General features: G+C 44.2%; 1 protein-coding gene and 1 long non-coding RNA gene across 23 annotated transcripts in view; one reads left to right on the forward strand and one right to left on the reverse strand.

The window, feature by feature from the left end:
- Window positions 1-18,276, forward strand: part of RBFOX1 (RNA binding fox-1 homolog 1) — a 2,204,510-nt gene that overhangs the window by 215,241 nt on the left and 1,970,993 nt on the right. For all 22 annotated transcript variants that reach the window (XR_014236073.1, XR_014236074.1, XM_082362282.1 and 19 more), the window contains exon 2: window positions 17,500-17,538. Coding sequence is in view for 19 of the 22 variants with exons in the window: in XM_082362255.1 (XP_082218381.1) it covers window positions 17,500-17,538 (39 nt within the window). In the remaining 3 variants the exon portion in view is untranslated. The remainder of the gene's footprint in view (window positions 1-17,499; window positions 17,539-18,276) is intronic.
- LOC309614217 overlaps window positions 1-18,276 on the reverse strand; it is a 272,619-nt gene that overhangs the window by 183,766 nt on the left and 70,577 nt on the right. The window lies entirely within an intron of this gene.

The following is an 18,276-nucleotide window of genomic DNA, read 5'->3' on the forward strand; positions in this document are numbered from 1 at the left end:
CAGGAGCCAGTATCTCTTGTCACAGTGCCATAAGCAGAGCTCTCAGGAACTCTGCAAGGAGCATCTTAATACAGAGGAATGACATGAAAATTATGGCATCCCATCAGGTACTTATAGTTCATTTATAGTTCTTCCTAGACCAGGTGCCACATACCAGTGAGAGGTCACTTATACTCTGGGTAATGTTGCCTAGTAATAGAATTGACATCTCAGCTAATTAGTTTACCAGGGAGACAGTGCTAGGAAGTTAACTGAAGGTTAAGTTCTCATACAGAAGGAGGAAGGATTTTGTTATCCCTTTGCTCACTGGGGGGTTTCCTTAGATAGAGTGGTCAGGGATCATACTGTTTTAGTTTAGTTCTCAAGTTGGAAAAAGGTGGGGGAAGAGTATCTTAGGCAGAGAAAATGGGAAGAGTTTGGTGTGTTCCAGGAAGGGAGAGTCAAAGGAGGTAGGCTGGAGAGGTGGGCTGGGGCCCATGGCATCCTGTGTGAGGAGGTTGGGTTTTATTTGAAGTTTGGATTTTATTCCTTGTCCTTGCTGACTTAGAGTGAAATGCAGTCTTCTCACTAAGTGATTGCATGCTTCCAGTGTTTCAGGTACAAAGTTGCCTGGCCAAAGTCTTTTATGCCTTCCTCTGTAGGAGTCTATATCAAGGGGTGTTCTAATTTATTTTTTTTCAGGGGAAGGAAGGATTTATTATTACTTGCAGCAAGTAAGAAGAACACCAGGATTTTTCCCAAAGTAGTGACTCTAAGGGGTGTTCTAATGTTGCATTGCTATATAATAATCCACACTAAAAAACATAAAACAACAACTATTTTATTAAACTCAGAGAATCTCTGGATCAGAGGTTTGGACCAGTGTGATGGTTAATTTTGTGTGTCAAACTGACTGGGCCACAGTGCCCAGGTATGTGGTCAAACATTCTTCTGAGTGTTCCTGTGAGGGTATTTTTGGATGAGATTTACCCTTAAATTGGTGGACTTTGAGCAAAGCAGACTGCTGTCCATAATGTGGGTGGGCCTCATCCAATCAGTTGAAGGTCTGACTAGAACAAAAGACCTGCACACAGCCAATAGGGTGTGTAATATATAGAAAGACATTTATTTAAAGGAATTGGCACACACATTATGCAGCTTTGCAAGTCTAACACCTGCCAGGTGGGCCAGCAAGCTAGAGACTCAGGGGAGATGGCTCCCACATCCCAATAGAGTGTTAAAGGAGTTAGGGCCATGTTTCTAAAACCAACACGTATGTTATCTGGCTACAAATTATTTGCATTTATCTCACCTGCAAAATATACTTGACTCTCCTCTAAGATCCCCTAAAAGTATCTCCCACTATACCATCAAGCTTGGCTTGAGGCCAAGGATATCATAAACCCTATTTAAGGTCTAGATGTGGATGAGGATCCTTGAGTTTGGTTCCTTGGATATAGTTCCTCTAGATCTGAAGACCTGTAAACTGAAGACACAAATTATCTGCTCCCCTTCTCTACACAATATGTAATGATGAGACAGGTGTAGGATAGTTGTAATAAAAGTTCTTATTCAAAAAAAAGGGGAAAACATAGCAGTCAGTTGCCCATAGTAATTCTAAAATTCAGCTTGGCATATAAGGACCATTTCTTGATTAAGGTTCAAAACAGGTCTTTGGGAATGATTTTTGTGGCTTTTGGCTCCATCCTCTGAGATCTTGATTCTGACCTTTGAGTCACCTTCTTTTACCCCCATAAGAAATAGGCCATATTTGCAGCTGAGTAGATTTCTCAACTTTCTTTCTGTCTGTAGAAGTTTGGGGATCCAAAGAACCCCTTTTATTAGTACCATCTCAGTTCTTCTTAGTCCAAGCTGGTATAATTACTTTAAAAACTTTGTGGATTTCTTATGTGGCAATTCATTATCTGTTTCATTTGACCAAAACTACACACATAAATCTCTCTGAGATAAGTCCTTCTGTAATTGGGCCTCCTGTGGGGCTCCTGTGGGATAGCACACTTAATATCCTTAGAAAATCTATTGTCTTCAAGTACCTCCTTAAGATTCTCAGATGGGATTTTGTTCGACTGAAATGGTCTCTAGGAGGCACCACCTTAAATATTTCTGAGATTTTTTTTTATTGAAGTATATTTGATTTACAATATTATGTTAGTTTCAGGTGTATAGCATAGTGATTAAGTATTTTTACAGATTGTATTTCATTACAGGTTATTATAAGGTAATGGCTATAATTCTCTTTGTTACACAGTAAATATTGTTGCTTATCTATTTTATATGTATAGTAGTTTGTATCTGTTTATCCCAAACTCCTAGTTTATCCCTCCCCCCTTCTCTGTCCTCTTTGAAATTTCTGAGATTTTTAACAAATGGATGTCAGTCACCATTGGCCTCATCTTTACTCCAGAACAAGCATAGTGTTCTGATAACAATCTGGAATTGATGTGTCCTTTCTTACTTTGAGTGCCTTTTGCTGGGTGGAAAGATTGTCCTTGGCTTTTTGTATTTACTCCCAACTTTCCCCCAAATGATATCATTTATTCTTTAATTGAGCTCTGTCCTTCCTCAGTTTAATACAGGCATCTAGAAGAAGCCAGGAGACACCTTCAATACTATGGAAATCTCCTTAGATGCATCCCTGAGTTCATTCAGAACACTTTTAGTTTCCAAATGACTGCAACCAACAGTGCTGTCAAACTTTCTTCCACTACAGAACAAGGAACTCCTTTTTCCTCAGCTTCTAATAATGGTTTCCTTCTTGCCCTCTCCAACTGTTTCCTCGAGGCCTGTCACATGGTCGCCAAGTGAATGCCACATGATCTGGGTTTTGATTTAGTGGCATCCCACTTCTAGGAACCAACTTTTGTTCCAGTTGTCTGTTGCTCTCTACCAAATCACCCCAAACTTAGCAGTAAAATAAGATGATGATTTTATTGTGTTTGTCAGTTCTGTGGGTCAGGAATTTGGACAGGGCATAGCTTGTCTCTGTCCTCTAATGTTTGGAGCCTCAACTAGGGAGACTCAGATGGCTGGGGGTGACTCATACAGCTTGAAGCTAAATCACCAACTGGAAACTTCTTTACTCACATGTCTGGTGCCTGGGTTGGGATGATTGAAAGGCTGGGCTCGGCTAGGGTTCTTTTTTTTTTAATTGAAGTGTAGTTGGTTTACAATATTGTGTTAGTTTCAGGTGTACAGCAAAGTGATTCAATAATATGTGTGTGTGTGTATATATATATATTTTTTTCAGGTTATTTTCCATTATAGGTTATTACGTATGTTGGATATTGTTCCCTGTGTTATACAGTAAATCCTTGTTGCTTATCTATTTTATATATAGTAGTGTGTATCTGTTAATCCCAAACTCCTATTTTATTGCCCCCCTCCCTTTCCCCTTTGGTAACCATAACTTTGTTTTCTATGTCTGTGAGTCTGTTTCTGTTTTGTAAATAAGTTCATTTGTATTATTTTTAGATTCCACATGTAAGTTATCTCATATAATATTTGTCTTTGTCTGACTTACTTCACTTAGTATGATATTCTTTAGGTCCATCCATGTAGCTGCAAATGGCAATATTTCATTCTATTTTATGGCTGAGTAATATTTCATCATATATATATATATTGTATATACCACATCTTCTTTATCCATTCATCTGTTGATGGACACTTAGGTTGCTTTCATGTCTTGGCTGCTGTGAATAGCGCTGCTATGAACATTGGGGTGCATGTATGTTTTTGAATTAGGGTTTTCGTCTTTTCCAGATATATGCCCAGGAGTGGGATTGTTGGATTATATGGTAGCTCTATTCTTAGTTCTTAAAGGAACCTCCATAATGTTTTCCCATAGTGGCTGTAACAATTTACATTCCCACCAACAGTGCAGGAGGGCTCCCTTTTCTCCACACCCTCTCTTTGGCTAGGATTCAGGGACAGAGTGCCTCCACGGGACTCACCCATGTGGCTTGGGCTTCTCATCACATGGTGGCTGGGTTTTAAGAGGAACCATGTCAAGAGGGAGTGCCTGGAGAGTGAATTTTCCAAGATACTAAGGCAGAGGCTATGTGGCCTTTTATAATCTGGCTTCAGAAGTCACATAGCATCACTTGTGCTGTTCCTTATTGATTGAAACAGTCACGAGCCCACCCAGATTTGAGGGATGGGACATAGACCTCCCCTCTTGATGGGAGGAGCATCACCTGATTTAGGACCAGGTTTTAAAACCACCACAAGAAGCAGACTTTGGAGACTACTTAGGAGTCTTTCTTTCATCCTTACCCAAAGTGACTGGGTAAGTTTCCAATATTTCTCTTCTCCTCCTTAGGTTTCTATAAATGTTTGATTCAACTGGGTCCTATTCTTCCACAGAGAAAGACCCATTATTTCCCTGTATAGTCTCCACACATGTGATTTCAACAACCCAGAAAGTCAGTGCTTTGGTATTTATTTACATTCTCTTTGCTCACTCTCTTAATGGGAAGATAGAAAGATGGTGGTATAGCCATGATAATGGTCATGAAGAGGGAGATGGGGGTAGGGGTCCTTGGCCAGAGAGCCCTGGTCTTGAGAAATAAGTCCTTGAAATAAAGCCTGTTGGTCTTGGAACAGAATTAGCCTTTGACTTCACCCCTCAAGTTAGGGAGGACAGTTCATAGCATTAACCCAAGGCTTCTAGTGTTTTCATTAGGTATTGTTTGGATGAAATTGAACCTCATGAGTTTTGTTTACATTTACAATGTTATGAATACCAAAGCAATCCATGTGCACTATGGAAAAAAAAAGGAGAATGTAGAAAAATGTAAAAGAAATGAAAAATTAACAGAAAATGAATGTTAATATTGTGGCATATAGAACTAAAAAACCCACAACCATGTGCTTAAAATAAGCAGATTACTCTATGTACCCTGACACTTAAAAAAATGTAATGCATAAGCCCATTTCTTCGTGTCATTAAATATAACAGTGGAGCATGATTTCTAAAGGTTACATAATATTGAATTGTACGACTGTGCTATACTTCACTTAACCAGTCCCCTTTTGTTGAACGTTTAGGTTATTTCAATGTCGTGTTGGGTTGTTTGGCTCATGTAGGATGAACCCAAGTGAAACCCACTTTGTCTATCATCACCCTTGGCACCTTCCATGGGTTACATTTATTTGGGGGAACAGATCTGACAGGTTGTGGAAGTAGAAATAGACTTATTCTGTGTTGTCCCCAAGAGTGGCACCAAGACATCGTCAATCATGACGATGATAGTGGTGATGACAATGATATTGACAACTAACATCGTTTAATGCATCCACCCAGTTGTTCATGTTAAAAACGCACATGTCTTTGCTTTGTTCCTCTTTCTCACCTGCCACACCCACTCACCAAGACCCATCAATTCAGCGTCCTAAATATTTCTTGAATCTACTTTCTTTGCATTTCTGTTGACACCTTTCTTCTTTCGATTAATTTAATAGATATGGGCTGTAGAACTGTCTTCTAGTCAGTGTGTTACTTCTAAAGTTCAGCCCCGGTCATTCCAACGTGTAAGTCTCATCACCTTGGAATAATAACCAAACCCCTTCTCGTGGCCCACAAGACCCAATCTCACCCCTACTTCTCTTCTCCATTCATTCTGAACTTCTCTTGCCTCTGGCACAACCCTGTCTCTGAAGGCCTTTGTCCTAGTCAGCTTGGGCTACTATAACAAACTACCATAAACTGGGTGGCTTAAACAATAGAAATTTATCTCTCACAGTTCTGAAGGCTGGAAGCCCAAGATCAAGGTGCCAGCTGATTTGATTCCCAGTGAGGCCTCTCTTCCTGGCTTGCAGTTGGCTGCCTTCTCACTGTGCCCTCAGATGGTGAAGAGATATATCATCTTTCTCATGTCTCTTGTTTATATAAGGGCACTAATCCCATTCACAAGGGCTCTACTTCTATTACTTAATAACCTCCCCAAAGCTCTACCTCCTAATACTGTCACACTGGGGATTGGGGCTTCCACATGTGAATTTTGGAGGCACACAAACATTCAGTCCCTAGGAGCCTTTGAGTCAACTCTTCCCTCTGCCTAGAATGCTCTTCCTCCCTTTCTCCCAATTATATCAGTTCATATGTTTCTTCCTCCAAGAAGCCTTCCCTGACTATCCCCCGACCCAAGTCTGAGTTGGGTGCCCTGCTAGTGCTCAGTGTGACTATCTGTGTAGATTTCCTTCCTGGCACTTATTTTATTTGTCACAGAATGTTATCTTACTTCGCAGTGAATTGTGAGCTCTGAGAGAATAAGGACCCTTTTCTCTTCCCATCAGATCTTAGCCCAGTGTCCAGCACATAGTATGCCCTCATTAACTATATGAATAAATGAAAGCCATGGTTGCTGCTTGTTGGCCAAGCCCACCCACAAGTTGACAACTCTCTCCCACATACAAGAACCAGCTCAAAAGCCCTCCCGTATTTGCTTTCTGGGGGGTAGAAAATTATCTTCTAGGTAGAAAAATGCTTTAAAAACAGAATAAGCAAGTACTTGTGTAAATCATCAATAAATCTGTTTACTATTTTTATTTGCATTAAATATCAAATATTGCGTTGAGTTAAATATTAATATTGCATTAAATATATATTACATTTTAAAAATTGAGTACTAGATGCTCTTCCTCAGAGTTGGATTATGAAGGCTTTAGCACAATCAACCCAGCATGTGCTAACTGTGTATGGTTGTTTTCTGTGTCATTGTTGATTTATTAGGGTCCTCAGGAACAAGAGAAAAGGTGAGAGGCTGCGGGGGCCCGCAGATGGGTGGTATGGCTAGGAGGGCAGCGCTGCACAGTGAGAGTTGATGTCTGATGGCAGGAGGAGAGAGGAAAGGAGAGGAGGAGGGGGAATATACAATTTATCATGCACCTGTTATTTGCCATACATTGTCCTAAGGGATTTGCATGGGTTATCTCATTTCATTTCATTAGAGACCAATGCAACAGGTACAGTTATTATTCTACCTCACACAGGTGAGTCTCACAGAGGTTGGGAGATGTGCACAAGGCCTCGTAGCCTTGGTGGGGCTATCATAGGCAGTCTGATCACACTCTTAACTATGAGCCTCTGCTGTTGCTTGAGGGAGGAGTTTAAAGGTTGCTATTAATCAAAATGGACACATGGGTTTTAAAGAATTTTAAATTTTGGCTGTCTTTATTCCTAATGACAAGGGAACATGATGGAATTTAGACCCACCTATCCACCCACCTATCCATCCATCCATCCACCATGCACTCATCCACCTATCCATCATCCATCCATCTTACTGGTTCTTGCTGAGCTCCTGATGGGTACCAGGAGTGGCTAGGTCTGGGAATATAGGAGTGAACGAGGCAGATACAATCCTTATGCTGATGGATCTCATAGTTCAGTGGCAGAAGCCAGGACCACTTGACTTTTAATATCCCAGGCTCTTTCCCCTTCACCAAGATGCTTCCATAGTTTGAAACACTCTTGGCTCATGTGGTGTATCCTGTGTCTTGTGTCTCTGAAGAGCCAGGATGGGCTATGGTACTGAAGGGAGCTCTCTGGCCTGCAGTACTTACTATGCCCTGACCTCTTGGTGACTTGCTCAGAGAGTACCTGGTCAACATCATCTCTTCCTGATGACTGGATTCGCCCATGCTAGGCAGGATTGTCATCTGATCTATTGTGCCCCAGTGCTCTGAGGCCACATGTGAACACGCATTGGAGTCTAGGTTAGATATGGCCCTGGGTCTTCAGGGAAGACCCTTGTCCCCTGTGTTAAGGGCCTAATCCACATGGCTGGCAAGCTGTTCCCTGTCCCACCTGTATGACAGATACAGCGTACCTGTGGGTCCCAAGGCTTCGTCACATCCCTGTGCACTTTCATGGGGCTGATGGGACCAACTAGATTCTGACATAGACCAACCGTAGCACTTTGCTAGACCAACTGGTAGGGTCCCTCAGATCCTAAATTCATACTTCAGTTCAGACTTCTCATCTGAATCCCACACTGACATGTCCAGCTGCTTTCTGGACTATTCTAAATGGATGTCTAAAGGACATCTCAAATGTCATGTGTCCACTTGTCCCGTGCCTATCAAACACTTTCTTACTCTTCCCCCAATTTTTCCTTCTCCCCAAATATTCCCCGCTCAGTTATTAGCATCACCCATCACTTTGCACCAGATATGCAACTCAGAAAACAAGATGGTATTCTCCCATCCCCACCCCCTGGCCTGCAAAACACACACACACACACACACACACACACACACACACACAGTGAACCACCACCAAGTCCTCTTGATTCTATCTCCAAAATATTTCTCAAGTCTGTCTCCTTTCCTCCATTCCCTCCAACACCACCTTAATTCACACTTGTATCACCTTTTGCAAAACCCACAGGTGCCTCTCAACACATTAAGCTATCTCTACTCTTGCTCCATCCAAACTATTGTCCATGTGAGAATTAAAGTGATCCCGTCCCTTCCTGCCGTCATGTTTAGTGACTTTCCATTGCCCTTGGGAAGACTCTGGACTCCCAACTTGGGCTGGATCCCAAGGCTCCTTTGATACTGTGCCCACCCGTCCCTCCAGCCTTGCCTTATAGCACCTTTTAGCGTGCTCTGTCCCCCTAACTAGGATGCAAGCCCCTGAGTTCAGGAGCTGCTGCTGGCTCACTCTGGATTGCCAGTTCACCAAGCACAGTGCCAGGACAGAGCAGGCCCCAGGAAATAGTGGTGGAGTGAATAAATGAGTGAATGAATGAATGAATGAATGAGGTAGCAAGACAGATAATGATTCCTTCCAAGTTGGTGGTTCTCTTATTTGTTCTCTTATTTGCACACTGCGGGGGTTTAAAAGTGGGGTGGAACCTTGATCCTGTTCTTCCTGTGTCCACACTATGGCAGACACAGAACTCTCCCTTCGAGAAGGGACGCATAGCCCAGCTGTGAATGGTGTGGACAGATGACAGCCTCCAGCTGTTAATGCCTTGGGCCCGCCTCAGCCCTCGAGCTGCCCTTCTCTTCTCAGGTCGGCACTGGCCGATGACTGCAAGACTGTGGTCCTAGGGCCTGACCCTTTCTGCCGGACACAGGACTCCTGTAATGGGCACTTGGCTCTGGAGTCCCTGGCGAGCGGCCAGGAACTGTCAGGTCTGCATCCCCACTGATAGCTTCCCTTGTCCCATCCTGCCTCCTCCCTTCTCCTTGCACAGCTTGTGTCAGGTGTCCTGTGACTGCTGCAGAAAATGATCACGAACTGGCGCTGTAAAACAACAGAAGTTTATCCTATCACAGTTGTGGAGGCCAGAAGTCCAAAATCAAGGGAGCTATGCTCCCTTCAGAGGCTCTAAGAGGGGACCCCACATGCCTTTTCCAGCTTCTGGTGGCTCTGGGCGTTCCTTGGCTTGTGGCTGCATCGCTCCAGTCTCTGCCTCTGTCTTCACATTGCCCTCTTTGCTGTGTCTGTGTCTCTTATGTCTCAAATCTTCCTTTTCTCTCTTAAGAACACTGTCTTTGGATTTAGGGATTCCCTCCCTACCCCACCCCAGTCCAGTGTGACCTCATCTTACCTTGATTATATCTGCAAAGACCTTTTCCCAAATAAGGTCACATGCACAGGTTCTGGGGAATTAGGACTGAACATATTTTGAGGGGGGGACACTATTTAACCCCCACTCAGGTGTTACTCCCCAGTAAACCTTTTGCATGGCTAACTCCACCTTGACATCTGCTTTCTAGGAGACCCAGTTGACAGACTTTCTTCCCTCATCTGGAGTGTTCTGCTCCTTGCCTGTTATGATATTCCACTTCTGCTTAAATATTTTTTTTGCCTTCCCGAGTCACTTGGAAGTTCCCTGAGGGCAAGTGTGTGTCCTTCTGGACAATGCCAAGTGTGACCTTTCATTTATGTGAAAGAATCTGGGGACAAGAGAGGTCTTGGAATTAGAATTAGACAAAGCGGGTCTGAATCCTATCTCGCCAACCACGGGGACCCTGGGACCTTTACTTCCCTCTTTTCATGATCTGTGAACCAGACATGATAATAATATTCACCTTTCTTGTGGTCTTTTTGTGAGGATTAAATGTTTTCATTCACGTATGATGGGGGGAGTTTGCCACTGTTCTGTCTACACCATTACAACTTCTCTTCCTCACCCTCTATCTTTTAAGGGGCCTATAAGTCTCCTTTGAAAAAGGAGGGGCACCTGTGAAAAGGGGGCGGGCACATGGAGAGGTTTCGTTGGGGCTCTGCAAAGGCTTGGGGCGTGAGCAGGACTCCTTCTGGACCATCTACAGTCTTTGGGTGGCTGTTTGTGGAAGACTCTTTCCACATGGTGATGGAGCTCCTCATCCTGGGTTATGTGATCTCCCTCAAAGGGCAAGATTGTTCTGTAGGCATTGGATTGGCAGCTGCCTTTGGATATCAAAAAAGACTGAACACTATTTCTTTCTCTTTTCACTCCTGCTAAAGCAATCCTAATCCTCCCAGAGGCAAGGAGGAGGCCTCTGATTGATGGAAAGTCTTATATAAGGAGGGGCACCAAGGAAAAGTGCAAAGATTAATCCAAGTTCTAATCCTGTTGCAGGAGCAAAGTGTGTCACCTGCTTGGGCATTGTGCAGCAGCTATTATGAATATTGTTGCTTGATATCGCATTGTCATTGTCCTTGTCATCGGGGTGGGGAGTGAGGGACACGCTCAGATGTCAAGGCGGAAATTCTGCTCACGAAACGGATGACGGGGAAGGAGTGTCTGCAGAAATACTCCACTGGGTAGAGGGACAGAGATGCCGCAAGCAAACCGGGTTCTTTCCTGCAGTTTTGCATTCTTGCTGTGCCTTCTAGGAGATTGCAGCCTGGAGAGGAAACAAGAAAGCCTGCCCAGAGGTGACTTCACCCCGTCACGGTCTCCCTGTTTTCAAGGTCATGCGAGCAGAGGACAGATCCATTTTTAAGAGTGATGCGTGGAGTGGCAACATCTGAGCTTCCAGAGAGTGCAATGGTGTGATGCTGAGAGACACAGGATCCTGCTCTGCCCTGTCCTCTGCCCCTCCTTCCTCCTCTCCTTCTTCCCTACTCCTTCCTTCCCCTTAAGGCACTCGTGTTCCCAGACGAGGCGAGCAGAGGGGGTGGGCAAGGAGACTAGCCTGCAGGGAGGGAAGGTCCCTCATTATTGTACTGGACACTGTTCAGAATTAGAGCTTTGGGCCCCACAGCTCCTGCAGCAACCAACCAGGCTCTGGTGAAAGTTTCAGGCAGTTTTCTCTTCCCTTTAAAGCCTGTTGGGACATTTTCAGTAGACGAGAAAGGGGTAGAGTTCACCTTAATCCTTCTCTGTCCCATATTTCTGCCTTTAAGTGGATCCAAGCCCAAGCCTTGTAATTATCTCAAAAATAGACCTGATAGCCATGGTGCATTTGGTGGGTTTCCTTGGCGGTGTCTAATGAAACAGCACAGCGAGGAGGAGATAGCCTGTTGGTGGGTGGATAGATGGCCCTGCGTCTGTTAATCTCACATTTCATCTCCGTTTAAGCAGTCTCTGAGCTCATTAATTGTCTTTCTGAGAAGGGCCAGGCATTTATCTTTGAGAGCCATCTAGCTTCACTGAGTTCATACAGGCTAAAGAGAAGGGGAGGGGCAGACTGTAGGTGTCCACCTAATTTTACTGAACAAGAAATAGATAGTTAGACAGAGTGATGGCTCTTGATCTGTTTTGCCTGATTGCCCGGCCACCAGAAAAGTGGTACCGGTTGCTGCCCCCACCAGTGGTGGATGAGAGTGCCACCTCCCCATATGCCGTCACGGCATGGAAGATCACCCGTCTCTTTCTGACATAAGGTGGAATTCTGTCAACGCCCACGTCATAGGAACAAACATAAAAGAAACTCACAGAGCTGCCTAATGCACACAGAGTGCCTGTCTGTTTTAAACAAGCCAGAAACACAAGCATTCAAACTTTATGAGAAGGATAAAGTAAAATGACTCTTTATACGCTGCCACGATATTTTTTTAACCATCAGGTCCCTCTGATGCATTTAAAATAAATTCTGAATGTCGATGAATAGGGGAATAATTAAATAAAATATGGTTCATCCATAGTATGGAATTCTATGCAGCTGTTAAAAAAGGAAGCGATGGCTCCACACCAGGGGTTCTCAACTGGTGGTCCCCTTGGGGGACCCTTGGCTGTGTCTGTAGACATTTTTTGTTGTCACGATTGGGGGAGAGGATATGGTCCTGGCATTTAGTGGGTAGAGGCCAGGGATGTTGCTAAACATCCCACAATGCACATGACAGCCCCTCACAACAAAGAATTATCCAGGCCAAATTTTCAACAGTGCTGGAATTGAGAAACTCAATTCTACATGAATTATCTGGAAAAGATTTTCATACTCTATTGTTAAGTTTATAAAAAACAAGTGTTCAGATCAATATCTACAGCTCCAATCCATTTTTTAAAATTAAGAAGTATATATTATGTGTATCTGCATATGTATATATAGGCAGGTATGTTTGAACATGTTTAGGAAAAAACGCAGGAGAATAGATGTCTAATTTGTATTGTTTTTTGAGGGGTGAGTTTGGTGAATAGTAGGGGCTTTCTTCATTTATAATTCAGAAAAGAGTGGTGAGGAAAATAGTATCGATCGTGATTTGTATGGATTCAATGGAGACCCTACCTTTCCAGGATCACACATACTGCAAAGTGGATTTTGACAGGGCAGCACGTACATTGCTTTTCAAGGGACTGTTATATGAGGCTCTCTAGATGAATGCTATGAATGAGATTTTTATAGGAGACTCTTTCTTTTCATTGCCCAGTGTCTGCCATTAGTTACAGCTGAGCCTGGCAATACTAGGTCTCGATTTCTTAAACAAACAAAATAAAATGAAACTCGGAATATGGGGGAATAAACAGATCCTAGTGCATAAAAATTCTTTAAAACCACATCATGGCTCACTAAGATGACCAACACTCAGAAAAACAACAGCAATGGAATATTCGTTTTGACCAAATTGTCCTTCTGGTCCCTTTGCTTTCAGCCAAATTGTTTTCAGTAGCACAAAGAGACTTGTCCAGAAGCCTTTGAAGCATCTATTATTATGCAGTTATTATGCAGTAACCGGACCAGGGGGGGAGAGTGCAGTGCAAGAGGCACAGCTGCCGTGGATCAAGAGGGGTTGGAACATGGGGATGAGTGAGAGGAGGTACCCAGGCTTCAGGCTCAGGGGGCTGGCAGAACTGGGGTGCACTTCTCCAACCCAGGAGATGAGGAGGCACAATTGGTGGAAAGAGGAGGGCATGGCTTGGACCGTGTGATGTTGAAATGTCAGTGGGACACCCATGTGGAGAGAGCAAGCGGACAGTCAGTTTGTTGGGTCTGGAGCTCAGGATGGCAGCCAGGACCAGACACACACATACGGGGGTCCTAGAGGAGGTAGGGGTTGAGGTCTGGATGGGACAGGAAATGGTTCCAAGGGAGGGGGAGTAATGTGCATGCAGAGGCGGATTCCTAGAGGATGCTGGCGTTCCCGGAATGGGCATAGGAAACGGAGCCCAAAGGACGAAGGGCTTTGGGAAAAGATGTCAGAGAGGGGACAGATAGACTCACTGCAGAGGGTTCCTGGCAAGGTGAGAAGGGACAAGGGTCCTGGGCTGTGCAATAAAGCTGTCTGGGTAAGGGGAGTGGGGGCGGGCGTTGAGGAGTAAATGAGAAGGCAGAGGGCCCTCACATTCTCTTCCTTGGAGCTGTAGCCTTACTTGGATTTGTGATTCCCTAATTCCTGTCTGCTTCTCCTCCAGACTGTAAGTGCCCTTGGGGACCATGTCCATTTGTTCTTCTCACTGTGTCTCCAATGTTGAGCACAGTTCTGGAGGGTGGACAGAAAGAAGCAAAAAGAACTGAGCTTTTACAGTTGCTAAAGGAGGTGAGGGAGCAAGGAAGAGAGGGGCTCAGAGGAGGAGCTGGCGTAGAAGGAGGGTTTGGAGATAAGGGGAGGGATGCTGGACAGAGGAAAGACCTGGGGAGGCACAGGGCTCGGTTCTGAGACCCCAGGAGAAAGATCTCTGTTGGTCCACCCCCTTGTATGCAGACCCTGGGCTCCACCTTGCCTCTGCCCACCTTTCAGCCTGTGCCTCCCTTGTAAGCTGAGGTCAGAGACCCACCTGAGCCTGCCCCATGGACTAGGCACTGATGGGGGAGGAGAAGACGGGTGCTCTACCCTGCCTGTGCCTTTCAACACAGGCAGGCAGGACAAGCCTTCTTGTTTACACTTTGCAAACAGGAGAGAAACGCCACAGGCGTGCCTGGTCTATCAGCCTTTGGGAGGTGGTAGGAGAAGCAGCTCAACATTTATTCCACGAGTTACCTGTTTCCAAATTGTGGCTCTAGCTCTGTCATGTCCCCGAAGATTTCTCTTTATGTGGACGGTCTGTGCTGGCTAGTCCTAGCCCACGTTCATTGTTAATCTGTGGGGCATGGACTTGACCAACAGTGGTAATAAACATACTAATAATGGTTCTAGGTATTTTCGCCCTAAAGCTTCTGTGCTGTAAACATCTTTGCTGCAAACATTTTCACCCCATAACTAATTGGCCTTAAGGCAATTTTGCTGTAAAAGATAAAATAACTGGAAAACAGTTGGTTTCGTTTCTTCACTGACTCAGGACTCCCATTTTTATATTCCATCCATCTTCGCCCTCATGATGGTCTAAACAGTGATGAGTAGATGTGGTCGTCTTAAAACAGTGGATGGTAACAACTACTCTATCGAAGTAGTTGATAGAAAACACGGTGATAAAACTTACTGGAAATGTGAAATTGAGAGTGCAAAGCCAAATCACATATTATACTAGAAAACGATAGCATCAGTTTGCAAATCCTTCGGTGATTTGAAGGCGCAAAGTTGAACCCATGTTTCCAACAGAACTTTGGAACATTCACCAACGGCCATGTGACAATCTGCCAAGAAGAAGCACCAGTGATACAGAGCTCAGTTACAAACACGTATCCTGGTGTTTGAGATGGATCCTTCTCAGTTATTTGCTCAGTATTGCTGTGAATCTACACGCATTTTATTTCATTTTTATTTTTTAGATTAATTTTTTGGAGTATACTTGGTTTACGATGTTGTGTTAGTTTCTGCTGTACAGCAAAGTGAATCAGTTACACATATACATATATCCATTCTTTTTAAGATTCTTTTCCCATATAGGTCATTACAGAGTATTGAGTGGAGTTCCCTGTGCTATACAGCAGGTTCTTATTAGTTATCTATTTTATATACAGTAGTGTGTATATCTCAATCCCAGTCTCCCATTTTATTCCTCCCCTCCCCTTTCCCCCTTGGTAACCATAAGTTTGTTTTCTACATCTGTGACTCTATTTCTGTTTTGTAAATAAGTTCATTTGTACCAGTTTTTTTAGATTCCACATATAAGTGATATCATGTGATATTTGTCTTTCTCTGACTTACTTCACTCAGTATGAGAATGTCTAGGTCCATCCATGTTGCTGCAAATGGCATTATTTCATACTTTTTTATGGCTGAGTAATATTCCATTGTATAATATTTGCATGCATTTTATAAATTTATTTATTTATTTATTATTTTTGGCTGTGTTGGGTCTTCGTTTCTGTGCGAGGGCTTTCTCTAGTTGCGGCAAGCGGGGGCCACTCTTCATCGCGGTGTGCGGGCCTCTCACTATCGCGGCCTCTCTTGTTGCGGAGCACAGGCTCCAGACGCGCAGGCTCAGTAGTTGTGGCTCACGGGCCCAGTTGCTCCGCGGCATGTGGGATCTTCCCAGACCAGGGCTCGAACCTGTGTCCCCTGCATTGGCAGGCAGACTCTCAACCACTGCGCCACCAGGGAAGCCCTTTGCATGCATTTTAAATGTGTGAAAATATTTTGTATTTCACGATAGTCTTAAATTTTGTTATTCATTTTTCATGTTTCATTATGTCCTTTTTAACATCCCTCTTTACTTTTTTGTTATTTTATCTTTTACAGTAAAATTGCTCTACAGCCAATTAGTTTTGCAGTGAAAATATTTGTGGCGAAAATGTTTATGGCAAAAAGGCCTGCGGCAAAGATGCTTTGGGCAAAGATGCTGGTCTAGGCTAATAACAGCTCTTGATGCTGGGGCCTTTGCTGAGTGGTGGCCATGAACCAGGTGTGTGGTATCTCACTTAATCCCCATGACCACCCTGTGAAGTAGGAGGGGAGCCCGGAGCTCAGCCTGGGATGGATGGGAGGTGACGGTGGAACGTTGTCTTCTCAGGTGGCCTGGTCTGCTGTGTCCAAGACCTTGGGCAGCAAAGCAGAGCAACCTCCCATCGCTTTGTCTTTAAGATACTGGCTTGGTTAAGCTCCCTGCAGCTTGTTGGGCCTGGAGCCCTGGCTGGGACTAGCCAGTGCCAGGGCATTTTCTTTGGTTCAGCAGAGTCCAGGAAAGGGGTTCTCTTGTTTCTCTGCCTTGGAGTCCGAGGTGCTTGGGGAGGCCACAGGCATGTGATGAAGGGGCTCAATCTGAGCTTTGGGCAGGGAAAAGGGGAGCTTGTGGTGTCTTCTTTCCCTTTAGGTGGGAAACCATCTCGACCAATAGGAAATATGGTGGAAGTGCGAGCAGAGGGCAGAGAGAGACAGGAAGGAAGAGAAGGTTTACTTGGCTTGGATAGTGATGTCCCAGGCCCGGGGGCCACCTGGCCCTGGGATTTGCATTTCACAAAGTGTCTGTGCAACTCACCTTTTCCCTTTCGTCTCAGCCAGGGCCCTTCCTGTGCTGGGAGCTGGTTCGGCATTCTGAGAACAAGTGGAGCATGTGCGTGGGTCAGTCCACAGCATGGGGGCTCTTAGGGCCTACTGAGTAGGGTGTGGCTTTTGGTTCCGTGAATGTGTGCTTAAAATCTTCTGGTGGCTTCCAAACTTGCTTAGAGAAAACCCAAATTCCATATGTTGACCTTCAAGGCTAGACATGATCTGGCCCCTGCTTGCCTCCCTGATGTCTGACTATCCTGATACTCCAAACTTCCTGCTTCCTGGCCCTTGTCCACTCGTGCCTGCCCCAGGGCCTTTGTAACTGCTGTTTCTACACTGAAAATACCTACTCCAGATATGTCTGGCTCCTTCTTGTCATTCACCTTCAACCCTCCCCAACATAAAGTAGCACCTGTCATTCTCCATCCCACAACCCATTTTGTTATCATCATTGGACTTATTACTATCTGACATTATCTTCATTTATGGTTATTTATTACCTTATTTGCCACGTCCTTCCTCCTCTCTCCCACCCAGTGGCAGGGACTTGCCATCCGTTTATTGCTAAAAACACAGAGCCTACAATAGCACCTGGCTTGTGTTAGGCACCGCATCAACATTTTTGAAATAAATGAATCAAATATTTCTTTCCAAGGAGCATAGTTATTTTGTCTAAGAGAAAAACAAAGGAAAAGCAATTGTTTCAATGCGAAACTCAACATTTCTTGTCTTTGTATTTTTTTATGCAGGATCTACTGTCCCTGCCATACAGCCTGGTCGAGGGTGAGGTAAGTACTCATTTTGTCCTGATTTAGGATTTTTGTTAAGTCTGATGGAAATGAAGAGGTAAAAAAAGTCTCATCCTCTCTATTACTGTGCAAACCCAGCCCAGCCATGCAGTGGGCACGCTAAGGAGAAGGGTGGGAATTACCAGTGCTCATAGCCTATAGTTTTCTTAACCTCCCCTCCCAGTTGGAGGGGCTCCTGGACATAACTGGCACAAACTTGTTACCAGGCATGGCCGTGCAATCCCATGCCCAAGGCAGACACCTGTAATCAACCATAGCACAACTCAACCCTTAGAGAGAACAGGTTGAACTACTACTGATTGATCAGGGAAGGCTGGTGAGATGAAACTTATTTGCACCTTTGATGTATGAGCTCTAGATGGGTGGTTAGGTGGCTTCTCATTAGGAATGATGAGAGTGGTTGTGAGGATGGGAATCAAGCCCTTCCCTCTATTTCATCATTCATTTGAAGGCAAATAAAGGAAGCCCCCATCTTCCGGCATCACGCCACATTTTTATTAGCATTGGAGCCACCAGAGTTTGGCCATGTAAGAATATAATTGAACCAAATGGATCTGTACCTTGGGGCAAAACATTTTTTTTTATTGATTCCAACTCTACATTATTATTGTTGCTTAATGAGGAACTAATGTAATTTCTAATAAAGCCACATGGCCCTCAGATAGACAAAGTAAGGTTTTATTTCCCTTGTGATGCTGTATGCTCTCTTCAATTAAA

This window comes from Balaenoptera borealis (genome assembly GCF_965194805.1).
Source record: "Balaenoptera borealis genome assembly, chromosome: 16".
NCBI lineage: Eukaryota > Metazoa > Chordata > Mammalia > Artiodactyla > Balaenopteridae > Balaenoptera > Balaenoptera borealis.